The sequence below is a fragment of the Culicoides brevitarsis genome, chromosome 2 (assembly GCF_036172545.1).
Source record: "Culicoides brevitarsis isolate CSIRO-B50_1 chromosome 2, AGI_CSIRO_Cbre_v1, whole genome shotgun sequence".
NCBI classification, from domain to species: Eukaryota; Metazoa; Arthropoda; class Insecta; order Diptera; family Ceratopogonidae; genus Culicoides; species Culicoides brevitarsis.
This window is the reverse complement of record NC_087086.1, coordinates 30,636,980-30,656,909: the sequence shown is the minus strand read 5'-3', so window position 1 is coordinate 30,656,909 and position 19,930 is coordinate 30,636,980. Positions and strand designations below refer to the sequence as shown.

At 26.9% G+C, this 19,930-nt stretch overlaps 4 protein-coding genes across 16 annotated transcripts in view; 2 read left to right on the top strand and 2 right to left on the bottom strand.

The window, feature by feature from the left end:
* Window positions 1-2,624: 2,624 nt before the first annotated feature.
* On the top strand, window positions 2,625-3,686 carry LOC134828928 (coiled-coil domain-containing protein 96). Its single transcript, XM_063841918.1, has one exon. The coding sequence runs from the start codon at window positions 2,625-2,627 to the stop codon at window positions 3,684-3,686; it is 1,062 nt and encodes a 353-aa protein (XP_063697988.1).
* LOC134832206 (U-scoloptoxin(05)-Sm1a) lies at window positions 3,666-6,119 on the bottom strand. The gene is made up of 4 exons (XM_063846171.1): window positions 6,018-6,119; window positions 5,822-5,945; window positions 5,568-5,732; window positions 3,666-3,975 (listed from the first exon to the last, which is right to left on the bottom strand). The coding sequence occupies exons 2-4, from the start codon at window positions 5,877-5,879 to the stop codon at window positions 3,773-3,775; spliced, it is 426 nt and encodes a 141-aa protein (XP_063702241.1). The 5' UTR covers window positions 5,880-5,945; window positions 6,018-6,119; the 3' UTR covers window positions 3,666-3,772.
* Window positions 6,120-6,326: 207 nt separating this feature from the next.
* Window positions 6,327-8,571, top strand: LOC134832197 (protein ultraspiracle). 2 transcript variants are annotated; one of them, XR_010162052.1, is made up of 3 exons: window positions 6,327-6,410; window positions 6,579-7,962; window positions 8,559-8,571. XR_010162052.1 is itself a non-coding variant. In XM_063846154.1 (2 exons), exon 2 carries the CDS (start codon window positions 6,654-6,656, stop codon window positions 7,908-7,910), a length of 1,257 nt encoding a protein of 418 aa, XP_063702224.1. In that variant the 5' UTR covers window positions 6,327-6,410; window positions 6,579-6,653; the 3' UTR covers window positions 7,911-8,283. The 2 variants fall into 2 exon arrangements, 1 of the variants encoding a protein (XP_063702224.1); XM_063846154.1 differs by lacking the exon at window positions 8,559-8,571 and having other exon boundaries at window positions 6,579-8,283.
* A 3,794-nt stretch (window positions 8,572-12,365) lies between these two features.
* LOC134832191 (glutamate-gated chloride channel) overlaps window positions 12,366-19,930 on the bottom strand; it is an 81,999-nt gene continuing 74,434 nt past the window's right edge. For 5 of the 12 annotated variants that reach the window (XM_063846139.1, XM_063846140.1, XM_063846138.1 and 2 more), the window contains 4 exons: window positions 17,849-17,899; window positions 14,951-15,271; window positions 12,698-12,820; window positions 12,366-12,641 (listed from right to left, as the gene is read on the bottom strand). In XM_063846139.1, coding sequence (XP_063702209.1) covers window positions 12,495-12,641; window positions 12,698-12,820; window positions 14,951-15,271; window positions 17,849-17,899 — 642 coding nt within the window. In that variant the 3' untranslated portion in view covers window positions 12,366-12,494. The remainder of the gene's footprint in view (window positions 12,642-12,697; window positions 12,821-14,950; window positions 15,272-17,848; window positions 17,900-19,930) is intronic. The other 7 variants (XM_063846144.1, XM_063846143.1, XM_063846147.1 and 4 more) reach the window with 2 other exon arrangements.

Here is a 19,930-nt window from a genome sequence, read left to right as displayed (position 1 = left end):
AAATAAATGTATGAGACAATCGGCATTGGAAAATAACAACATATTTGTAAAATGAAAATAAAAGGGAGACGTGCCGAGTAAATAATAATTTTTCATCGTATTTTTTTGTTGTTTGTTTGGTTGGACGTTGTAAATAGGTAGGCGACAAGATGATGTTGTTGGAAAAGGTACAAATTTGATTGACACACGTGTCAAAAACAGTTTTTGGTTGAATTTTTGACATTTTTTGCATTTTTGTGGAATGTAGATGTTGATCTTGACGAATTTCGGAATTTTGAACAGTTGTTGATGATCGATTTTGATGAATTTTTGACTTTTATAAGTATTTGAGTGTCAATCTTGCATTAAAATAAATATTTTAAATTTTGTTAAAGTTGGATCAATGAATATTTTAATTTTACAGCTCTTTTGATAAATATCTTTGAGCGTTATAATATTTTTTAAGTCTAAAATTTAAATTTTTTGATCAGTTTCAAATTTTACATTTATAATTTTTTTTAATTTTCAACTTTTTGAAATTTTTTAAAGTATTTAAATTTTAGTTTTAAGTTTTTGAAATTTTAGTTAATTGAATTTAAAATAAATTACTTTTTAATTTATCATTTTTAAAAAAACTGCCAAAAAATTGAAAATAAAAAAAAAACTTAAAATTTTTTTTTCAAAGGGATCTAATTTGTCTCTAATTTATCATTTTTAATCATTTTATAACTCAAAACTGCCAAAAAATTGAAACTGAAAAAAATTTTTTTTTCTTTGACATTTAAATCAAGAAAAAAACCAAATCAAAAACTGTGTCAAAGCCATTTTTGACAAATCTTTCCAAATGGATAAAAATTTGTCAGAGGGCTCTAATTTATCATTTTTAATCATTTTATAACTCAAAACTGCCAAAAAATTGAAACTGAAAAAAATTTTTTCTTTGAAATAGTTTTGTTTTGAAAACTAAATCAAGAAAAAAAAACCAAATCAAAAACTGTGTCAAAAACTGTGTCAAAGCCATTTTTGACAAATCTTGCTCCAAATGGATAAAAATTTGTCTGAGGGCTCTAATTTATCATTTTTAATCATTTTATAACTCAAAACTGCCAAAAAATTGAAACTGAAAAAAATTTTTTCCTTTGACATAGTTTTGTTTTGAAAACTAAATCAAGAAAAAAACCAAATCAAAAACTGTGTCAAAGCCATTTTTGACAAATCTTGCTCCAAATGAATGAAAATTTGTCAGAGGGCTCTAATTTATCATTTTTAATCATTTTATAACTCAAAACTGCCAAAAAATTGAAACTGAAAAAAATTTTTTCCTTTGACATAGTTTTGTTTTGAAAACTAAATCAAGAAAAAAAACCAAATCAAAAACTGTGTCAAAGCCATTTTTGACAAATCTTGCTCCAAATGAATAAAAATTTGTCAGAGGGCTCTAATTTATCATTTTTAATCATTTTATAACTCAAAACTGCCAAAAAATTGAAACTGAAAAAAATTTTTTCCTTTGACATAGTTTTGTTTTGAAAACTAAATCAAGAGCAAAAAAACTGTGTCAAAGCCATTTTTGACAAATCTTGCTCCAAATGGATAAAAATTTGTCAGAGGGCTCTAATTTATCATTTTTAATCATTTTATAACTCAAAACTGCCAAAAAATTGAAACTGAAAAAAATTTTTTCCTTTGACATAGTTTTGTTTTGAAAACTAAATCAAGAAAAAAATCAAATCAAAAACCAAATCAAAAACTGTGTCAAAGCCATTTTTGACAAATCTTGCTCCAAATGGATAAAAATTTGTCAGAGGGCTCTAATTTATCATTTTTAATCAAATTTGTCAGAGGGCTCTAATTTATCATTTTTAATCATTTTATAACTCAAAACTGCCAAAAAATTGAAACTGAAAAAAATTTTTTCCTTTGACATAGTTTTGTTTTGAAAACTAAATCAAGAAAAAAAAACCAAATCAAAAACTGTGTCAAAGCCATTTTTTTCAAATCTTGCTCCAAATGGATAAAAATTTGTCAGAGGGCTCTAATTTATTATTTTTAATCATTTTATAACTCAAAACTGCCAAAAAATTGAAACTGAAAAAAATTTTTTCCTTTGACATAGTTTTGTTTTGAAAACTAAATCAAGAAAAAAAACCAAATCAAAAACTGTGTCAAAAACTGTGTCAAAGCCATTTTTGACAAATCTTGCTCCAAATGGATAAAAATTTGTCTGAGAGCTCTAATTTATCATTTTTAATCATTTTATAACTCAAATCTGCCAAAAAATTGAAACTGAAAAAAATTTTTTCCTTTGACATAGTTTTGTTTTGAAAACTAAATCAAGAAAAAAAACAAATCAAAAACTGTGTCAAAAACTGTGTCAAAGCAATTTTTGACAAATCTTGCTCCAAATGGATAAAAATTTGTCAAAGAGCTCTAATTTATCATTTTTAATCATTTTATAACTCAAAACTGCCAAAAAATTGAAACTGAAAAAAAAATTTCCTTTGACATAGTTTTTTTTCAGTTTCAAATTTCTAACATTTTTCAGCTCAAAATATTTTTTTTAAATTTCTTAATCTGAAAACATTTTTCAAGACAAATCATAGCAACCTCTTACTAATTTTTTACTAATTTTATTCAATTTCAGCATGGAATCCAGCTCCTCTCAACTCACAACTGCCAGCGAAAAAGCTCTTATTGCTGAAAATGTGATCGACATCACTCTCGATCACTTACCTCGGGACGAATCTTCACTCAATGCTTCTTCCAGCTCTTCAATTTCACTCCACGACGACACTGATCGCTTTTTACTGATCCAAGAATTGAAAGAAATCAGTTTAAAACGAAAATTAGCTGAAATTCAAAATCGCTTCATTCGCCGCAAGCTCACCACTTATTTCAAAAAGAAGAAAATTAATCGCGCATTCATCGATGGAGCAAAATCCGACATGGCTGAGCATGAAGTGCGGTATGAAGACTCGCTCCAAGCATTTATTCGAACATGTGAGGATGAGTCACAAATTACTGAAGCCTTGAAAAACGTTGAAAATCATCAAAATGAAGTTTTGAATTACAAAAATGAGCTTCAAAAAGAGGTTTCTGAGTACGAAAATGCTTTGATGGAAACTGGTTTGACCTTGATAAACGACAAAACGGGCGAAAATTTGTCAGAAAAACTCATCCAAGGCATTTTAACGCGTCAAAAAAAGGCACGCGAAGCTCTTTCCGTACAAAGATTGGAATTTATTTTAGCAGAAAAGCACGCGAATGACACCCAACGAAAACTTTTGGAGCTCGATGACCTCGGAGATGGGCTTTGCATGGCAGATTTCGAACAACTTCGCACCGAATTGCAATATTTAACGGACAAAATTGAGGAACGCAACTCAGATTTGAATCGTTTACGCTTGAAATGCGAGGCAGACACACAAAAACTCGCAAATATCCGCGAAAAAAGGGATGTCGTCTTGCAAATTATTGATACGAAGGAAATTGAAAACGTCGATTTTGAAAAAGAACAACAACAGATAAGGGATGAGCTGAATAAATTACGCGTCGATTACGGAATGTTGAAGAAAAAATTGGATCAACTCAATAATGACAGCGGATTGCTCAACAGAATGCCTTTGTTGCTGGATTTCGATGCCACAGTTGAGAAAATTCAAGAGCTCAAACTCGAAAATGATGTTTTGCATAAAATTTTGTCATAAAAATTTTTATTTTTTTTGCGAATTTGGACGGATTCGTTTACTTTTACACCTAAGATCTAAGAAAATTTTTCGTTGCTTGGAAAATTCTAGAAATTCTTCGTTAAGAGCACGAAGAGTGGTAAGAAGAAAGCTGCTAAAGTGGCTTTCAGGCTCGTTGAATGGTTGCATCCATCAGTGTCGCATGTGAAAATGCAGGAACGATATTCCATTCCGTCGCCCTTGTTCTTTACGTAGTCACAGTAGTTGCCGAGATCCTTTGAGGAGCAGTAACGTTTTGCGCCGATGCCTCCTGTGAAGTGATGAAAAATGAAAAAAATAATTAAATTTAGTGAAAATTTAGGTTTTTATGGATTTTTAGTCAATTCTACGTTCAGTGAAGGGTTCTTTGTCTAAGAAATTTTTTTTTTTTGTAATTTTTCAAGAATTTTTTTAAAGATTTTTTTTTAAAGATTTTAATTTATTGCGACTCAAATATAAATTGAATTTTGTTAAAATTTATTTCAAAAAAATATTTTTTGGCCAAAAAATTTTGAAATACATTTTAAGGCAAAACTCATTTTTAGCACAAATAAAAATTGTTTTAGTTGTTTTTGAGGTACCTACATTAAGAATTTTTTTTTTTAAAAATGATTTCAGAAATTTTAAATTAAAAAAAATCATCAAAATTTTTAAAATTTTGATTTTGAAAAAAAATACATCTTTAAAAGCATTTTCAATTTTGGGAAAATTTAAAAATTTTTGAAAATTTCTTGAAAAATTATGAAAATAGACCAAAAAAGCATTTTTACCAAAAAAAATTTTTGGCTTTTTCATTAAAATTTTTTTTGGAGCGGCCTTATTATTTCAAACACATTTTCGAAAACCGTAAAAAATTTTTATGGACATTTTTGACAAATTTAAGTCATTTAGAATTAAAATTTTAACAAAAGACTAACAAAATTGATTCTAATTGTAGATAAATTGTCTGAAAAATACATTTTTGAGCCAATTTCAGGCAATTTATTGAATTTTTAAACAAATATTCGTAGTAAAAATAAAATTCTATTAATTTCACTGTGACTTTCAAGTCAAAGATCAGTAAAATTTCGCCGAAAACGATGAACTTTTGTCTTTATCTGAACAAAAAGCCTCAATTTAATTCATTTTTAGGACTTTTTCAGACAATTCTTATTACTCTTCAACTAGAAAAAGTAAAAAATAGGATTTCTCATGAACATTTTTAATAAATTTTTAATCAAATAACATTCTAAATTTATCAAAAACATTCAAAATTTGGCTCAAACTGAGGATTTATCAACATTTTTCAAGCATTTTCAGGCAATTTAATAAATTTTTTTAAGAAAAAAATGTAAAAATTCAATCTTTAAAAATTTTTAACAGCTTTTTGTCTCTGAAATTGCCTCAAAAAATTCTAAAAATGATAATTTTCGAACCCAACACTGACTACAACATTAAAATTATAAATTAGAAAAGTTTAGTAAATGAAAAGTGCTCACATGCAAACAAAAATTTGTGCTCTGAAACTCAAAAAAAATCATGAAAAAATCAGAAAATCAAATGAAACGCCACTCATTTATGAAAAAATTAAACACCTCCATACTGAATCCACTTGATACAATATTCAGCGTCAATGACATGATCGCATGGCTTTGGCTGTATCGGCGAGTCTGGGAGTGAAATCATCCCATCGCCGCATCCCATAGACGTGGATGCGTTACACTGATAGCACGAAATTGCGTTTGCTGTGTGAGTTATTTAGTGATTAGTGAGAGTTATTTACATTAGTAACGAAATTTGTGAGTAAAAGTTAATTTTTTTTTAGGATAGAAGAGACAAGACACCAAATTGTTAATTTTTTTCAGCCCCATCGACGTGACAAACCTTCGAAACGCCCGATATGCTTGATGCAATATTTCGCTCCGTGCACATTCGAGCAGTCCTGCGGCTCTAAATCGGGATTGTCATACCGGTCAAACCACTCGGAACATTGGAAGGGGGCACTTAATGACGACGTCGTATTGCAGACATAACAACTAATTGATGTCGCTTCATTTTGGGAAAAGGATTTTTTTAATTTTTTGGGTCTTGTTGCCAGCTGGAATGAAATTCGGTTGGAAATTATGGGAAAAACTCACCTCTGTCGATCATCGAGAGCAGAATGGCACTAATGGGGATCAAATATTTCAATTCCATGTTAATTGCTTCACTTTAAAGGGCGTCGTCCGGTAATGTTTTTGCCTTAATTTCAGCTTCTTGCAACTATTTTTGAAGAATTTCGATGATTTTATTAATAAATTTTCATTAAATTTAAAAATTTTTTAGGAAACTTACCGAAAATCGGATGAAAAATAGGAAAATTAAAAGAAAACACGAGAAATTGAACGTTTTGTGTTGATTTCGATATAAACAATCTTGGAATGGTCAAGAAATTTCGTCAAACAACCAATCAGAATGCAGCAAAATGTCAACAAAGTCCCACGGCGCAAAAAAAAATCGTTGCGGAGGTCCCAGGTGACAAAAAATTTTTTTGAAGCGTTGCCTTAAGTCAACTTTTTTAAGGCGTCGCCTTAAGTTCTACAAACACTATAGAACGTACGATCAGCACGTGTCAAAATGTGAGCTGGGGGATACGTACAGAAATTTTTAAAGTGACTGAAAAGAAGTGAAACTACGAGAATTTCTCGATTTTTTCTGTTATTTCGTTGGAAAAACTTGCTGGACAAGGTAAGACTGCCAAATCTGAGGCGCCAAAAGACGCTAATCACAAAAAACTTCGAGCTCGTTGCCAAAAAAGCCGGGTTTCGAAGGTCAAACAAACTTTAAAATTTTCAAGGCCATTTCTTTTCTTTTCCATTGTTGTCTCGCTCGCGTACTGCCACCTACAAACAAAAGAAGGAGAAGATTCTGCGTTTCTGTGAGGAGTTTCTGGAAGTTTTTTCGCAAAAAAAAAAGCAAAAAAAAAAAACCATGGAAGGTCCAATGTCCCCGATGGATGTGAAGCCATTGGAGTTGCAGCAGCTCAACAACAACAACTTGCAAGGCGCTTATTCTGCCATGTCTCCGATGTCGATGCCACCAACTCCGGCCCCAAATTACCCGCCGAATCATCCGCTTTCGGGTTCGAAGCATTTATGTTCGATTTGCGGCGACAAAGCGAGTGGCAAGCATTACGGCGTTTACTCGTGCGAGGGTTGCAAGGGATTTTTCAAGCGAACCGTGCGCAAGGACTTGACTTATGCATGTCGCGAAGACCGAAATTGCATCGTGGATAAGCGTCAGAGGAATCGTTGTCAGTATTGTCGGTACCAAAAGTGCTTGATGTGCGGCATGAAACGCGAAGCGGTGCAAGAAGAACGAAGTCGCGGCTCGAAAAATAACTCAGCGACTCAAAATCAAGCTGCTAATAACAAAGCGGAGGAACTTTTCCCGACATCAACTGTGAAAGACTTGACTGTCGAACGAATTCTCGATGCCGAACAGAAAAGCGAAACGCAAAATCGAGACAATGCTGTCCCTTACTTGCGTGTTGGCTCGTCTCCGATGGTCCCCGACGAATATAAGGGACCCGTCAACAGCTTGTGTCAAGTCGTGAATAAGCAAATTTATCAATTGGTCGATTTCGCGCGACGCCTTCCGCATTTCACTTCGTTGCAAAAAGCGGATCAAGTGATGTTGTTGCGTTCCGGCTGGAATGAACTCTTGATCGCGACTGTGGCATGGCGCAGCGTCGAATATGTCGAAGCAGATGAAAGTGTGAATCTCATGGGATCGCAAGAGCGACGTTACAGACAACCCTGTACCATGTGCATCGGTCCCAATTTTACGATGGATCGCAGTAGCGCGGTACGAGCCAATGTCACTTCCACATTCGACCGCATTCTCACCGAACTCACGATAAAAATGAAAAAATTGAATTTGGATAAGACCGAATTGGCGTGTCTCAAAGCGATTATTTTGCTGAATTCGGCGACGCAAGGACTTCAGGCGAAAAACGAGATCGAGGCATTGCGCGAAAAAGTCTATGCCAGCTTGGAAGAGTACTGCCGACGAAATCATGCTGCCGACGATGGTCGTTTTGCGCAACTTTTGTTGCGTCTGCCCGCATTGCGATCCATCAGTCTCAAATGTTTGGACCATTTGTTCTTCTTCCGCTTGATCGGTGACACGCCCATCGAGCAATTTTTCATGGAAATGTTGGACAAGCCCAAGGAACAACCCTTTTAAACTGCTTTTCTCGTCTTTTATCTTTGTACTTTAATTAAATTAACTTTCGTAGGTAAGCTTCATGAACAAACACAACACACTTTTTAAAGGTAAGTTGAACGATGATCCTCACTTTAACACACTCCAGTATAGAAATAATTATTATTATATATGATATACTTTATATAAATGTAATCCCCATGAGCAAAAAAAAATATGAAAGGAAAAATCAGGAAACTGGAATGCCTTTGAGAGATATGATGAGACTTGAACAAAAAAAATATATATATTCATAAAGTACTAACAAAACAAAGAAAAGAAAAGAATTTAATCATAAAAAATATATATTAATATGACGTAGATACTTAAAAAAATAACAAAAAACGAACAAAACATGACCAAAATACTTTCCATACTACAAAAAAAAAATAAATTAATCCTGTTTCGGCAGATCCTTATTCGAATTTAAAAAGTGCAAGAAACCTTTTTTGAATCTAAATTTAAAAAAAAAATATTTATAATAAAAAAAAGAATTTTATTAATTATTATTATTAATATTAAATATTTATAAGTTTTAATGTTAAACTATATAAAAGAAAAAAATGTGAATCTAAATTTTATTATTATATAAAAAAATGGAAATTAAATCAAAAGTTGATTGTTTAGCAGTATAAATTGGAACGGAAAAGAAAAGTCTGAAATTTACAAAATTATGTTATGCGATAAAAATTAAATATGTGGAATGATGAAGAATATTAATTATAATTCGATATATTAAAATAAAATTAATATTAATAAAAAAATATATATTAAAAAAGTTAGAATTTCGATTAGAAAATAATTATTATAATAATAAATATAATTATAAACAATGTTAATCATTCATTATATATTATTATATATACAAAAACAAGCATTAGTGTTCAAACATTTCGCACTACTATTAATATACATGTTATTCTTAAATTAAAATGATCATCATCGCAATACTATTTTACACACGTTTCGTTGTTAAGTTACTTATTTTTATTAAATTTAAGTTTTTTTTATACAAGACAACTATTGAATGTATACAAATTTATGGCACATGATGCAAAAATTATATTTAAAAAAAATTATATAAATGTAAAATTTGATATGAAAAAAAAAGATAAATATTGTAGAAGGTTTCACACTCAAAATTATGAAAAATAAATAAAAATATAAAAAAATATTTACCTTGTTTTATTTTATTATTATTTTTAATTTTATAAAAATACTTTTGAAGCCATTAAATGAAACATCAAAATCTTCGGGTATTTAAAGGTTTTTTTTTATAATTTATTGTTATTAATATTATTTCAATTTAGTTTTTCCTTAATAATTAATAATAATAATGTTATATAATTTTTTCTGTATATTTTTTTTTTAAATTTAATTTAATTTAATTTAATAATAATTAATTATCAGTTTGAAATTTTTATATATTAATGATAATTTAAATATAATCATTGTCATAAATATTTATTTTATTAAACATTTTTTTTTATAAACATTAACAATGGCAAATTCAACATTAAAAATATTTAACAACAGAACATTTTTTATACATTTTCTTTATAAATATTTTTTTTAATAATAAATAAAACAACTTTAACAACGTAAAACAAATATTTAACAAAAATTAACAAAATATATTTTTTTAACTATTTAATTTATAATTTAATAATTAATATGTAGGTTCAGAGCTTACTAGTTATTATATATTTTACGTACGTTTTTAATGATTTTCTACATGTTTGTTTTTAAAAGTGCGCAAAAATATTATTATATTATTTTTCTTGGTTCATTCATCTACTAAAGTTAATTTTTTTTATTAATTATAATAATTAATTAATATTCGTCATATTAAAATCTATTTTTTTTTTTGTTTAATAAAAAGAAACAGCGGAGAAGGCGGATGTAATGTATGTTTTTGGTGTGTATTTTTTATATATTATTATTATTAATTATTTATTATTATAATTTTTGCTTTTCTTTCTAATATCTTACTTGATAGCATTTCAATCCCCTTAAAAATTTATAAGGTTTGGATTTTTTTTAATAAATAAAACAAAAAAATAAATAAAATCATAAATAAAATTAAAAATTGTATACAGAATTGTATTTTTTTTTGTATACTGATTGATTATTATCATATATGTATGTATAATATAACATCATTTCTATATAATGAGACGGATATTTAGTTTTGGTATGCTGTAGTCTTCATTAAATGGTCGAATATATGTTACAGAAATATTTTAAATATTCATTTTTATGAGTTTAATCGTACATTTATATATTTTTATCAGCTAAAGGGTACCCAAGTAAGTGCTTTATTTAGAATTGAAGTGATTTTGGTGTGTGTTTGTGTCTGTGTGTATCATAAAGTTAATTCCTTATTATTTTTTACACATTCTAGGATACTTTTTTATACAAATTTCTTTCCTAATAACAAAAAATTAAAAAAATAATGAAGGTAAAATGATGTTTTTCGTTATAATTGTATTTAAAACGTTAGTAATATAATAATTGTAATAAAAGGATACCCATATTTTTCGAACTTTGTTTCGTTTTTCTTCTTATATATGATTTTTTTTTAATATTTTAACACGTCTATTGATATAGAAATTGAATTATATATTTTTTTTCAAGGACTTCCTGATGATTATACTATTAATTATGTGTTAAAAGCTAAAAAATAATGTTTATAATAAATAATATCGTATAGAATAGAGATTCAGCTAACTAAGACCGAGTGTGCTTAAGTTTTTACAGTTTTTTTAGTTCATTATATAAAAGTGCATTGAAATTGAAAGACTTGTGTGTACTCTTTTTTGTGTGAAATTTTCTTCTAACATCGATTACGAATCTAAATAATTATTTTTTTTATGACAAAAACGACGATTTTATGAAAAAGCTAAAGAAAGTTTATTTTTTTTTACACACACATAATATAATGTTCATTAATTAATTGTTATTTATTGTTTTTTTTTACATTTACTCGGAAAATATGTTTTTTCTTGGTAAGTGTTTATGAATATTTTTTGTCATTTTTTTTTATATAATCACAATCTTAGCTGAGCTGTATTTTTTTTTCTTTATTATTAATTTTAAATTTAATTTTCTATAATATAATTTTTATTTTTTATATACAATGTTTATTATTATTATTATTAATTATATATTTTTTTCAATTTTTTTTTAATTAATTAATTAATTGTAATGTATTTTTGTCCTTTTTAGCAGTTTTTGTCACACGGTTCAATGTACAAGTTATATGTTTAAACGGATCTACTTAAAAATATATGCATCTAGCAAAGACAAGACCAACATTCGAAAAATATGGCTAAGTAATGAAGAAACAGTTGCGATGGAAAAAAGCGTGAAACGTAAATTCCATCAGACCACAATTGATATGTAAGAGTTTTTTCTTTGTATTTTTTTTTTTGAAAATTATTTTTTTTTTTGATAAAAGGCAAAAATTACAAGCTAATCTTGTAGTTTGCTGAAATTAAGGTACACTCAAAAAATTTTTTATTTTTAAGTTTTAAGCTTAAAATTTATATATCTGGGCAGGGCCGGCACGCAAAATCACAAAAAGGATGTTTTTTTTTATAATAAATATATTTTTCTATTTTTTGCTTGATAAAGTTAATTGGCTTTTTTCTACTATTTTTTTTAAGTTAATAAACCGTTAAACGAATGCGCGATGCAGAAAATGATTGTACCATGTTTAAAGCAATTCAATGTTTTTCTTCGAGTTTGTTGGTCCAACAAAGTTTTATTTTTTTTGTGTTTTCTTATTTTTTTTATTTAACTATTTTTATTTTATTATTTTTGTGTATTGTTTGAGAAAACTTATTAACTTAACGAGCACAAGCTAGCAAAAAAAAATATTTTTTTATTAAATTTTTCTTATTTTTTAATATTGCTACTGATTATTTTATGACATGACAAGCAAAATATTGAAAATTGTCTTTTTTTAATTATTTATTTTTTTTAATTAATTAATTATAATATTTATTTAATTTTACACACGATCCTTAATTAATTATTATTTATTAATTATTTTTTTTTATTTAATTATTTATTATTAATTTTGAATCTAATTCGTCCCATGTTCAAATAATTTTCCATCGTTTCCTTATTTTCAGTCTATTTTCTTTTTTCATCCTTTCCTCCCACTACAAAAAATTTCTCACAAGATTTCTTGTAAGCAATATTGGCTTTGAAAAATTGTAAAAAAAAAACTTTGCAGGCAGTTTACTGCTTATCGTACCCTTTTTCTGTCGAACGCTTATTTTTTGTTTTTTTTTTAATATTTAATTTTAATAATAATAATTATTTTTATATAAATTTTACATTTATAAATTTATTTAATTTATTATTTATTTAATTTCTTGCCTGTTTTAATTTTTTTCTTTTTTTTTCTAATTGGAAGATCTTACTCGCTACGATGATATTGTGGTTACTGCATTACTTGACTAACTTTACGAAAACGAAAACGTACAAGTATAATGAAAATTGAGCGATTGCATTTTTTTTTGCTGTTCGTCGTCTGGAAACCAAGCAAAGTATTTTCTAGGAGAATCCCTTGTAGTGTATGAAGAAAAATATTAAGAAAACGGCGTACGCTGTGGGAAACGTAATCCTTGCTATAACATCGATCGTTTTTGCCACACGGATTGGATGCGGTGGTTCTTTCTTCCGGACTTGCACGAAACATGTCTAAAAAAAATTATTAAAATTTAATTGAAAAAAAAAAAAAATAATTAAAAAATTACTTCTGTGGCGCATCCATTGTTCGCTGAATGAGTGCACGGACTGGCACTTCCGCCGCAACTCGTGCAAGCGACAATCTCGTTCGGGCCGCCGGATTCGCGCTTTTTGCTGGTTTGTTCTCCTGGCTGCATTTCCGCGTCAAGGTGCGAAATGAGGAAAAAAATAATGAGAAAAGCGAAAGGAAGTCATTAATCAACGTGTTTTTCTGTTCCGTTTATAACAATCACACACAATTAATTATTTTATGATGATTAGAGTGGGTGAAAATAAATGTGAAGAAAATGAGTGAGAGAGAGTGAGAGAAAAAGGGGATTAAATATAATTATGGTTATTCAATTCTCGAGGTTCGTATGAATAAAATGTAATCTGAAATTATTTATTTATTATGGGTTCACTAAAAAAGGTCTCTTATTTCTAGCAGATATTTTGGACGGAGGAGAAAACTAAATAAAAGGTTAAATTACAACAGATTGTGATGTGCTAAGAGTAATTATTATATATGTATTAGCGTTAATTGTTGTTTTTAGGCAAGTTTCATGGGTAGATAGACAAGTTTCGAGCTGGTTTTCATGAATATTTGTCATGAGATACGACGAGAAAGTTGCTCTTGACTTGGATTATGATGCGAAAAAGTTTTGTGTTGAGGGATTGAACAAGTAATTTTTTCTGACATTTGACATTTCTATGATTTTTGACGTTTAGTTGATGTTTTGTCGATATTTTTAAAAGATTTTGTAAATTTTTTAAAAAATTTTTACTTTTTGTTTTGAAATATTCAATCTGATGACAGCTGTCAAAAAAATATTATGAACATTTTTTTCAAAAAATTTGACAGTTCAAAGTTTGACAGATGTCTAATTTTCTTATTAAATCTCAATTTTTGGGCAAACTTTTGTTGAAAGCTTTGAATTTTGATCCTCTAATTTTCTTTATATTTAATTGTTATTTTTTAAAAGAATTTTTGACATCTGCCATTTGGTCAAATTATGACATTTATATTATTTTGGACATTTCATTGAATTTAATAAATTGACAAATTTATTTCTTTTTTTTAGAAAGTTTTCAATGATGAATTTGAAATGATGTCTTTTAATGACATCTTTTGATTTTTTTCAAAATTATTTAATTTTTTTTTTATTTTCGAAATTTTTTTATAGATTTTTTTGACAGCTCAAATTTTGACAGATGTCAAATTTTCTTATAAAAATTTAATTTTTAGGCAAATTTTAATTGCAGCTTTGAATTTTGATCCATTAATATGCTTCAAAAAAAAAAATTTTTTTTTGAAATTTTGACATCTGTCATATTGCCAACTGTCAATTTTTTTCTTTACTCCTAACTGTGTTAAAAACTTTGTACAAAATATTAAAATTAAATCTACAGAATTAAGTTTGTGGTTAAGATTTTCAGTTTTTGGCAGAATACGCTTATTATATGAAATTTAAAATATATTGTTGACAGCTGTCAAAATAAATTTTATTTAAAATCCGAAGGTATTAAAATTTTTTTTTCAGTTAATAAATTTTAACTGACTGAAATTTGTAGCAAGTAACATTTTTGAAAAATTAAATTTGAAACTTGTCAAAAAGTTGCAATGTCAAAATTTGCCATTTGTCAAAAAAAAAAATTACTTGTTCGATCCCTAAAAATAATAAATATTAATATTAAACCAAAAATTATGAAAATTGTGTGTCTTATAATTAAAACTATTCTAAATATTTATCATTATATTTTTTTTTTGTAATAAAAATTAAATCAACCTAAGCTATTTTATTTATTGTGAGATTTTAAAGCTCATATTTACATGTTAAGTGACTTTTTAAAATTTTTGAAGTATATTCTTTAATTGTTTTGAGTGTTTTTCAGCATTTTTGTGATACAAAAAAATTATTCCCTTTTCAGGTGTTTGTTTTGAGGGGAATAAAAAATTAAAATTAAATGATAAAAAATAATCTAAATTAATTTTAATGAATAAGAAGAAAGATTTAAAGACTAAAAATGTATGAACATGATTTGTGAATGTCATTCCAGAAAGAAATTCAAATTCAAACATTTAGATTTTTATTAAGGGAAAAAAATATCTCACAATTTTTTTATAAACTCTTATTTTTTATTTTTTAGTTACACAAAATCACAACAAGAAAAAACAACAAGACACAACATCATCTAGAAAAAAAATTAGAAATTCGTTCTCGTTCGTTGACGATGCATGGCCAAAGAACAAAGAGAGAAAAAAGGAAGGAGGTTGCACTTACACCAAAACACGTCTCTAAAATTTCAACGTCATTCACGTTGCCAACAATTTTCGTTTGTACGGGCGTACGGGCCGCAACTCGTGCCCGTGGCTTTTGTTCATCGATCATCAGTGGCATGGCAGCACCGATTTCCGCATCGTCCCCCCCAACGGGCGAACGAGCTGCTGCAACGGACGACGGACTTTTTGACGTGAGAACGGCGCCGCTACCAGACAGAGGCGGCGGCGGGGATGTTCCTGCTCCGACAATGGGCACTACTCCGGTCGCAGCTGCGGGCTTTTCAGCCGAGATCGCTGCGTGAAATTCTTGCTCAATCACCTCCTGGGATTTTTTGTGCGCGCCGGGAATATGAAAGTAGGGATTTTTTTATTTATTTAGTGAGAAAATTTGATTTTTTTTTGTTAAAAAGTTAATTTTTTTGTTAATTATTAATTTTAGAGTTAGAGAGAAAAATTTTTGCATTACTTTGTTAGTCGTAGCGGAATAGACGAATTCGTTATTCTAGTAATTTTTGTGTCAACAGCAAAAAGAGAGAAGAAAAAATTTAGTCAATTATTAATTTTTTATCGTTAATTTTTCAATTAAATTTAGAAAAAAGGTGCTTTCTAGATATTTATAGCGTTTCTAGTGTCGATGGAGGACGCCTGGTAGTTCACAACTACGCTTCAACGAATATCGATAACTATTTATATTTATCGGAAAGTCTTCCAGGAAATCCAAATTGATTTTGACTAATAACATTTTGCAAATAAATTATACAATTTTGCACACATACACACGAAAGACAGACACGAAATTTACACAAAACACCACGAAAATACACAGATAGCTAAGGAGAGAGAGTGTTCTATAATAATTATTGTAGGTTGGCTGCCACTATTAACCACACAAATGCACACAACTTTCCGGAGATATTTAATAGTCAAACCACAAACAAGACAAAATATATATCTAGTGAGGGTGTATCGCATGCATGGAGACGGAAGACGAAAAGGGAGACGAATGATTAATGGACAAAACTAAATAAATATACTAAAGATTGTTGCATTAAGACAAAATGTGTGTGTGTGTGTGTGCGGGTATTTGTGTGTGTGCAGATTCTAACAGTGGGTGGCATGTCAAGATAATAATAAGTGCGGTTGCTACGATAAAATGTGAAATTTGTGCAGTTTCTTCGTGTGTCAAAAGGAATTAATTGAGAAAAATTAAAATTATAAAATTTCCTGTTAATTTTTTTTATTTTTTTTTAACTAAAAAAATATTGAACGGAAATTAAATAAAAGGAAAAAATTTCAGATTTTCAGTAGAATTTTTTTTAAGCATTTATGAAAATATTTCATAGGAAATTTTTGATAATGGACTTTTCCAAAAGTGCATTCAATACTTGTTAAAAATTTATTCAGTAGAGCAAGAATTTAATTGAAAATTCCAGAAATATTCAGGTAACTAATATAATTGTCAATTTATAGGAAAATTGAAACCAAAACGAGAATTTCTCGTTAAAATATTTTATGTGAAAATTGGAAAATTGTTTTGAATTCAATTTTAGTAAAATTGAATTATTATTTGATAAAATTTATAAATTTTAATTTTTTTTTTATTATTAAATAAAATAAAATTATTTTTTTTTAAATTTTTTGAAGATAATAATTAATAAAATAAAATAAAATAAAATAAATAAAATAAGTTATTTATTAAATTTATACAATTTAAAATATTTTTCGAATATTTATTTTAAATTGTTTTAATTTCATTTAATTTTTAAATAAATTTAAATTTTATTTAAAATAAATTTTAAGTTATTTAAGTTATTTGTAAAAAATAACAATTATATATTTTTTAATATATTTTAAACTATTTCTTATTCAAATTATTCAATTTTTTTTTTAATTTTTTGTTTAATAAAATATTTTAATTATTTAATTGTTATTTAATTTAAAAGTAAAAAAAAATATTCTATTTTTTTGCGTGAAAAATTATTTTATTTTTAATTATAATTAAATTTTAATTAGGTGTAATAACATAATTATTTTATTTTTATTTATTTAAATAATTTTTTAAATTTAATAATTAATAATAATAATTAATTATTTTTTTATTTTATAAATATTTATGTATTTAATTTTTTTATTTAATTTGATTATTATTTTTTTATTTTATAATTTTTTATTCTTTTAATTTAATTTAATATAAAATATTAAATAATTCTATTTTTTTTTTTTGTAAAATAACAATAATTACAAATATTGAAACAAAAACTGTAAAATTTTATAAAAAAAAATTATTTTTTGATACCAGATAAGATTGAGTGTCGTCTACGAGATAACATTACATTTCCTGTTAATACCACTGAAGAAAAACGACTAAAAAAAACTCGTATTTTATAAAACGCTATTAAAACTTTTTAATTGGATAATGAAAGTTTATATGTAACTTTTTTTTCTATCATTAGAGGTTTTTACTATATTCAAATAAAAATTCAGAAAACCGCTAAAAAATTAAAAACTTTCCTAATTTTATTTTTTTTTTGTTTATTTATTAAAAATGACACTTTTTCCATAAAATGCTTAAAAAACTGAAAATCTCAATTTTTTTTTTTTTACAAAACTTGTGAACACTTTTTTTTTTAATTTTGTGCAGAAAAAGCTCAATATATACACAGCAAAGAAAAACTTTTTGAATACAAAAATAAATAATTAAAATCTCAAACAAGTACAATAACTACAAAATTTTGAATTTAAACAAACAAAAAATTTAAACAAATAAAAAAGTGAATAAATACATAATAATTAAAAAATTAATTAAAGTTAATTTAAAATTTTATCAATTAATTAATTAATTAAAGTTGAAATTAAAAACACAATGAAACAGGAAACAGAAAAAAAGAATAGAGCTTACCAAGGGACTTGCAAGAATAACTCCAATTCTGCTTAGGACAGCTGGAAGACGCTGGAAATATGGATTTACACAGAAAGAAATAAAACAAAACTGCACTTTTTTCGGATTTTTTTTGTTTTTTTTTAGCGAAATTTTGTAACATTAAACAGAGGAAGGGATGTTTAACATTTATTATTAAGTTATATATTTTTTATGTTATATTTTTTATGTTTTGCAATAAGTTGTGGGCTAAGCAATATTTTTTCGTGATGTGTTTAATTTTATTTATTTTTTGTGGGGAAAAGTGCTTTTTTTCTATTTTTATTATTTTTGTGATTTTTTTCTAAGACATTTTTGTTGTGTAACATTTTTTTTTTAAATATATATTTTAAAATATTATAAGCGCGTACATTGATGAAAAATATGAGGTTAAGTCCCAATGATAAAAATGAAAAAAAGGTTCAAAAGAAGGAAACATAAAAAAGCGCACAAATTTTTTTTACAACATTTAATATTAAATATTATGAGCATTAACACGAAACTAAGCTACGAATCAAAGGCAAAAATATATGATTTGATTGGTGATCCTAAACAAACAAAAAAACGAACGCAAACATATTTACACAGTTGTAAGTAACGAAAAACAGTCATAATCATAATAATAAAGACATAAATCAAGAGTCTTGAATTTTTTTTATTTTTTCGGGAGTTATTATTGATAGAGGGAGCGATAATAGGCAAAATATAGACGAAAATTTGTTTTTGTGGTGGGACTTGAACTCGTTGTTGTTGTCAATCATGAATAAAAAATGCTTTTTATTTACTCATTTTTTCGTTTCGTTACGTAAAAGCATGAATGTGTGTCGAAAATTGTACAGAAAAAAGATATTTATGGTCTATTTTTATGAAAAAATACATAAATTCGGAGCTTTAAAAAATTTTTTATGTACAAAAAATAACAAAAATGGGAAGAAAACGAAGAAATAATATTAGAAAAAAAAGAATAAATTACGAAAAATTCCGAAAGTCATCGCCTGCATCTTTTTCTGTATCACAAAAATATCGACATTTACATAAGAAATAAACACAAAAGGAAAAAGGATACGGAACGTAAACGAAAATGAACGTGTGGAAGATAGATTTTTGCGAAAATGAATGAAATAAAACATAATTTCTCTATCCTATCTCTAAATAAATGTATGTTTGTGTTTGTGTCGTAAACTTATTTTGATTTCCTGCAACTAACTGCCTCGATGTGAAGAAGACAAGCTTTGATTAAATTTATCTCAAACGATGGAAATCCATAAATCAAAATAAGCTTTGTGCGAATTTTCTCATATGTTCACAGATTTCCATCGTTTTGCAAAGAAGATCTGTACAATGATGATGAATATGCACAAAAGAAATTTATTTATAAAATGATAAAAGAAGAGCGTGTGATATCAATATACATTTTCAACTTTTTACTTTTTTTTTTAATAATAAATATAATACACGAGCGTTTTTGTTTATTTTTTAAAAAAATTTATTGTTGATCATAAAACATGTTGTTCTTGGTAAAAGGTACAAAAAAAAAATACGAGAGATTTCATGGAAGAGCGGATTTAAAAAAATTTACGCGAGAAATGTGATTAACGGTAATGGTAAAATAGCAACGACCTTCATGTGGAAGGATAAAAGGAAGGAAATGTTGAGGAAGAGAAGTTTGTTTGACGAACGGAGTAAAAAGATGTCAAAAATGACGTGTTTTGGATGACAGGTTTTGTGAAGATACTTTGCGGTAAAGAGTGACATGTAGTCAGAAGTTGCATTAAAATTTTCAAAATTTAATTTTGTTCATTCTTTATAAAATTTTAAAATTTCTTTATTAATTTGATTTTTTTTTAATTTAATGAAAAAATTAATAAAAATTAAATATTTTTTTTTTCTAATTTGATTAATTTATTTATTTCATTTATTTATTTATTAATTTATTAATTAATTAATTAATTATTTATTTATTTATTAATTAATTAATTAATTAATTATTTTAAATAAAAAGATGTTTATTTTTTGATTTTTTTTATATATTCGTGGGATAAAAAAATGATTTTTATCAGTTTG

Coding starts and splice junctions, on each gene's coding strand:
- LOC134828928 (XM_063841918.1), top strand. CDS start 2,625: ATGGAATCCAGCTCCTCTCAACTCACAACTGCCAGCGAAAAAGCTCTT.
- LOC134832206 (XM_063846171.1), bottom strand. CDS start 5,879: ATGGAATTGAAATATTTGATCCCCATTAGTGCCATTCTGCTCTCGATG. Junction 5,733..5,821: donor GCTCTCGATGATCGACAGAG/GTGAGTTTTTCC, acceptor CCCAAAATGAAG/CGACATCAATTAGTTGTTAT. Junction 3,976..5,567: donor GCATATCGGGCGTTTCGAAG/GTTTGTCACGTC, acceptor ATCACTTCACAG/GAGGCATCGGCGCAAAACGT.
- LOC134832197 (XM_063846154.1), top strand. CDS start 6,654: ATGGAAGGTCCAATGTCCCCGATGGATGTGAAGCCATTGGAGTTGCAG.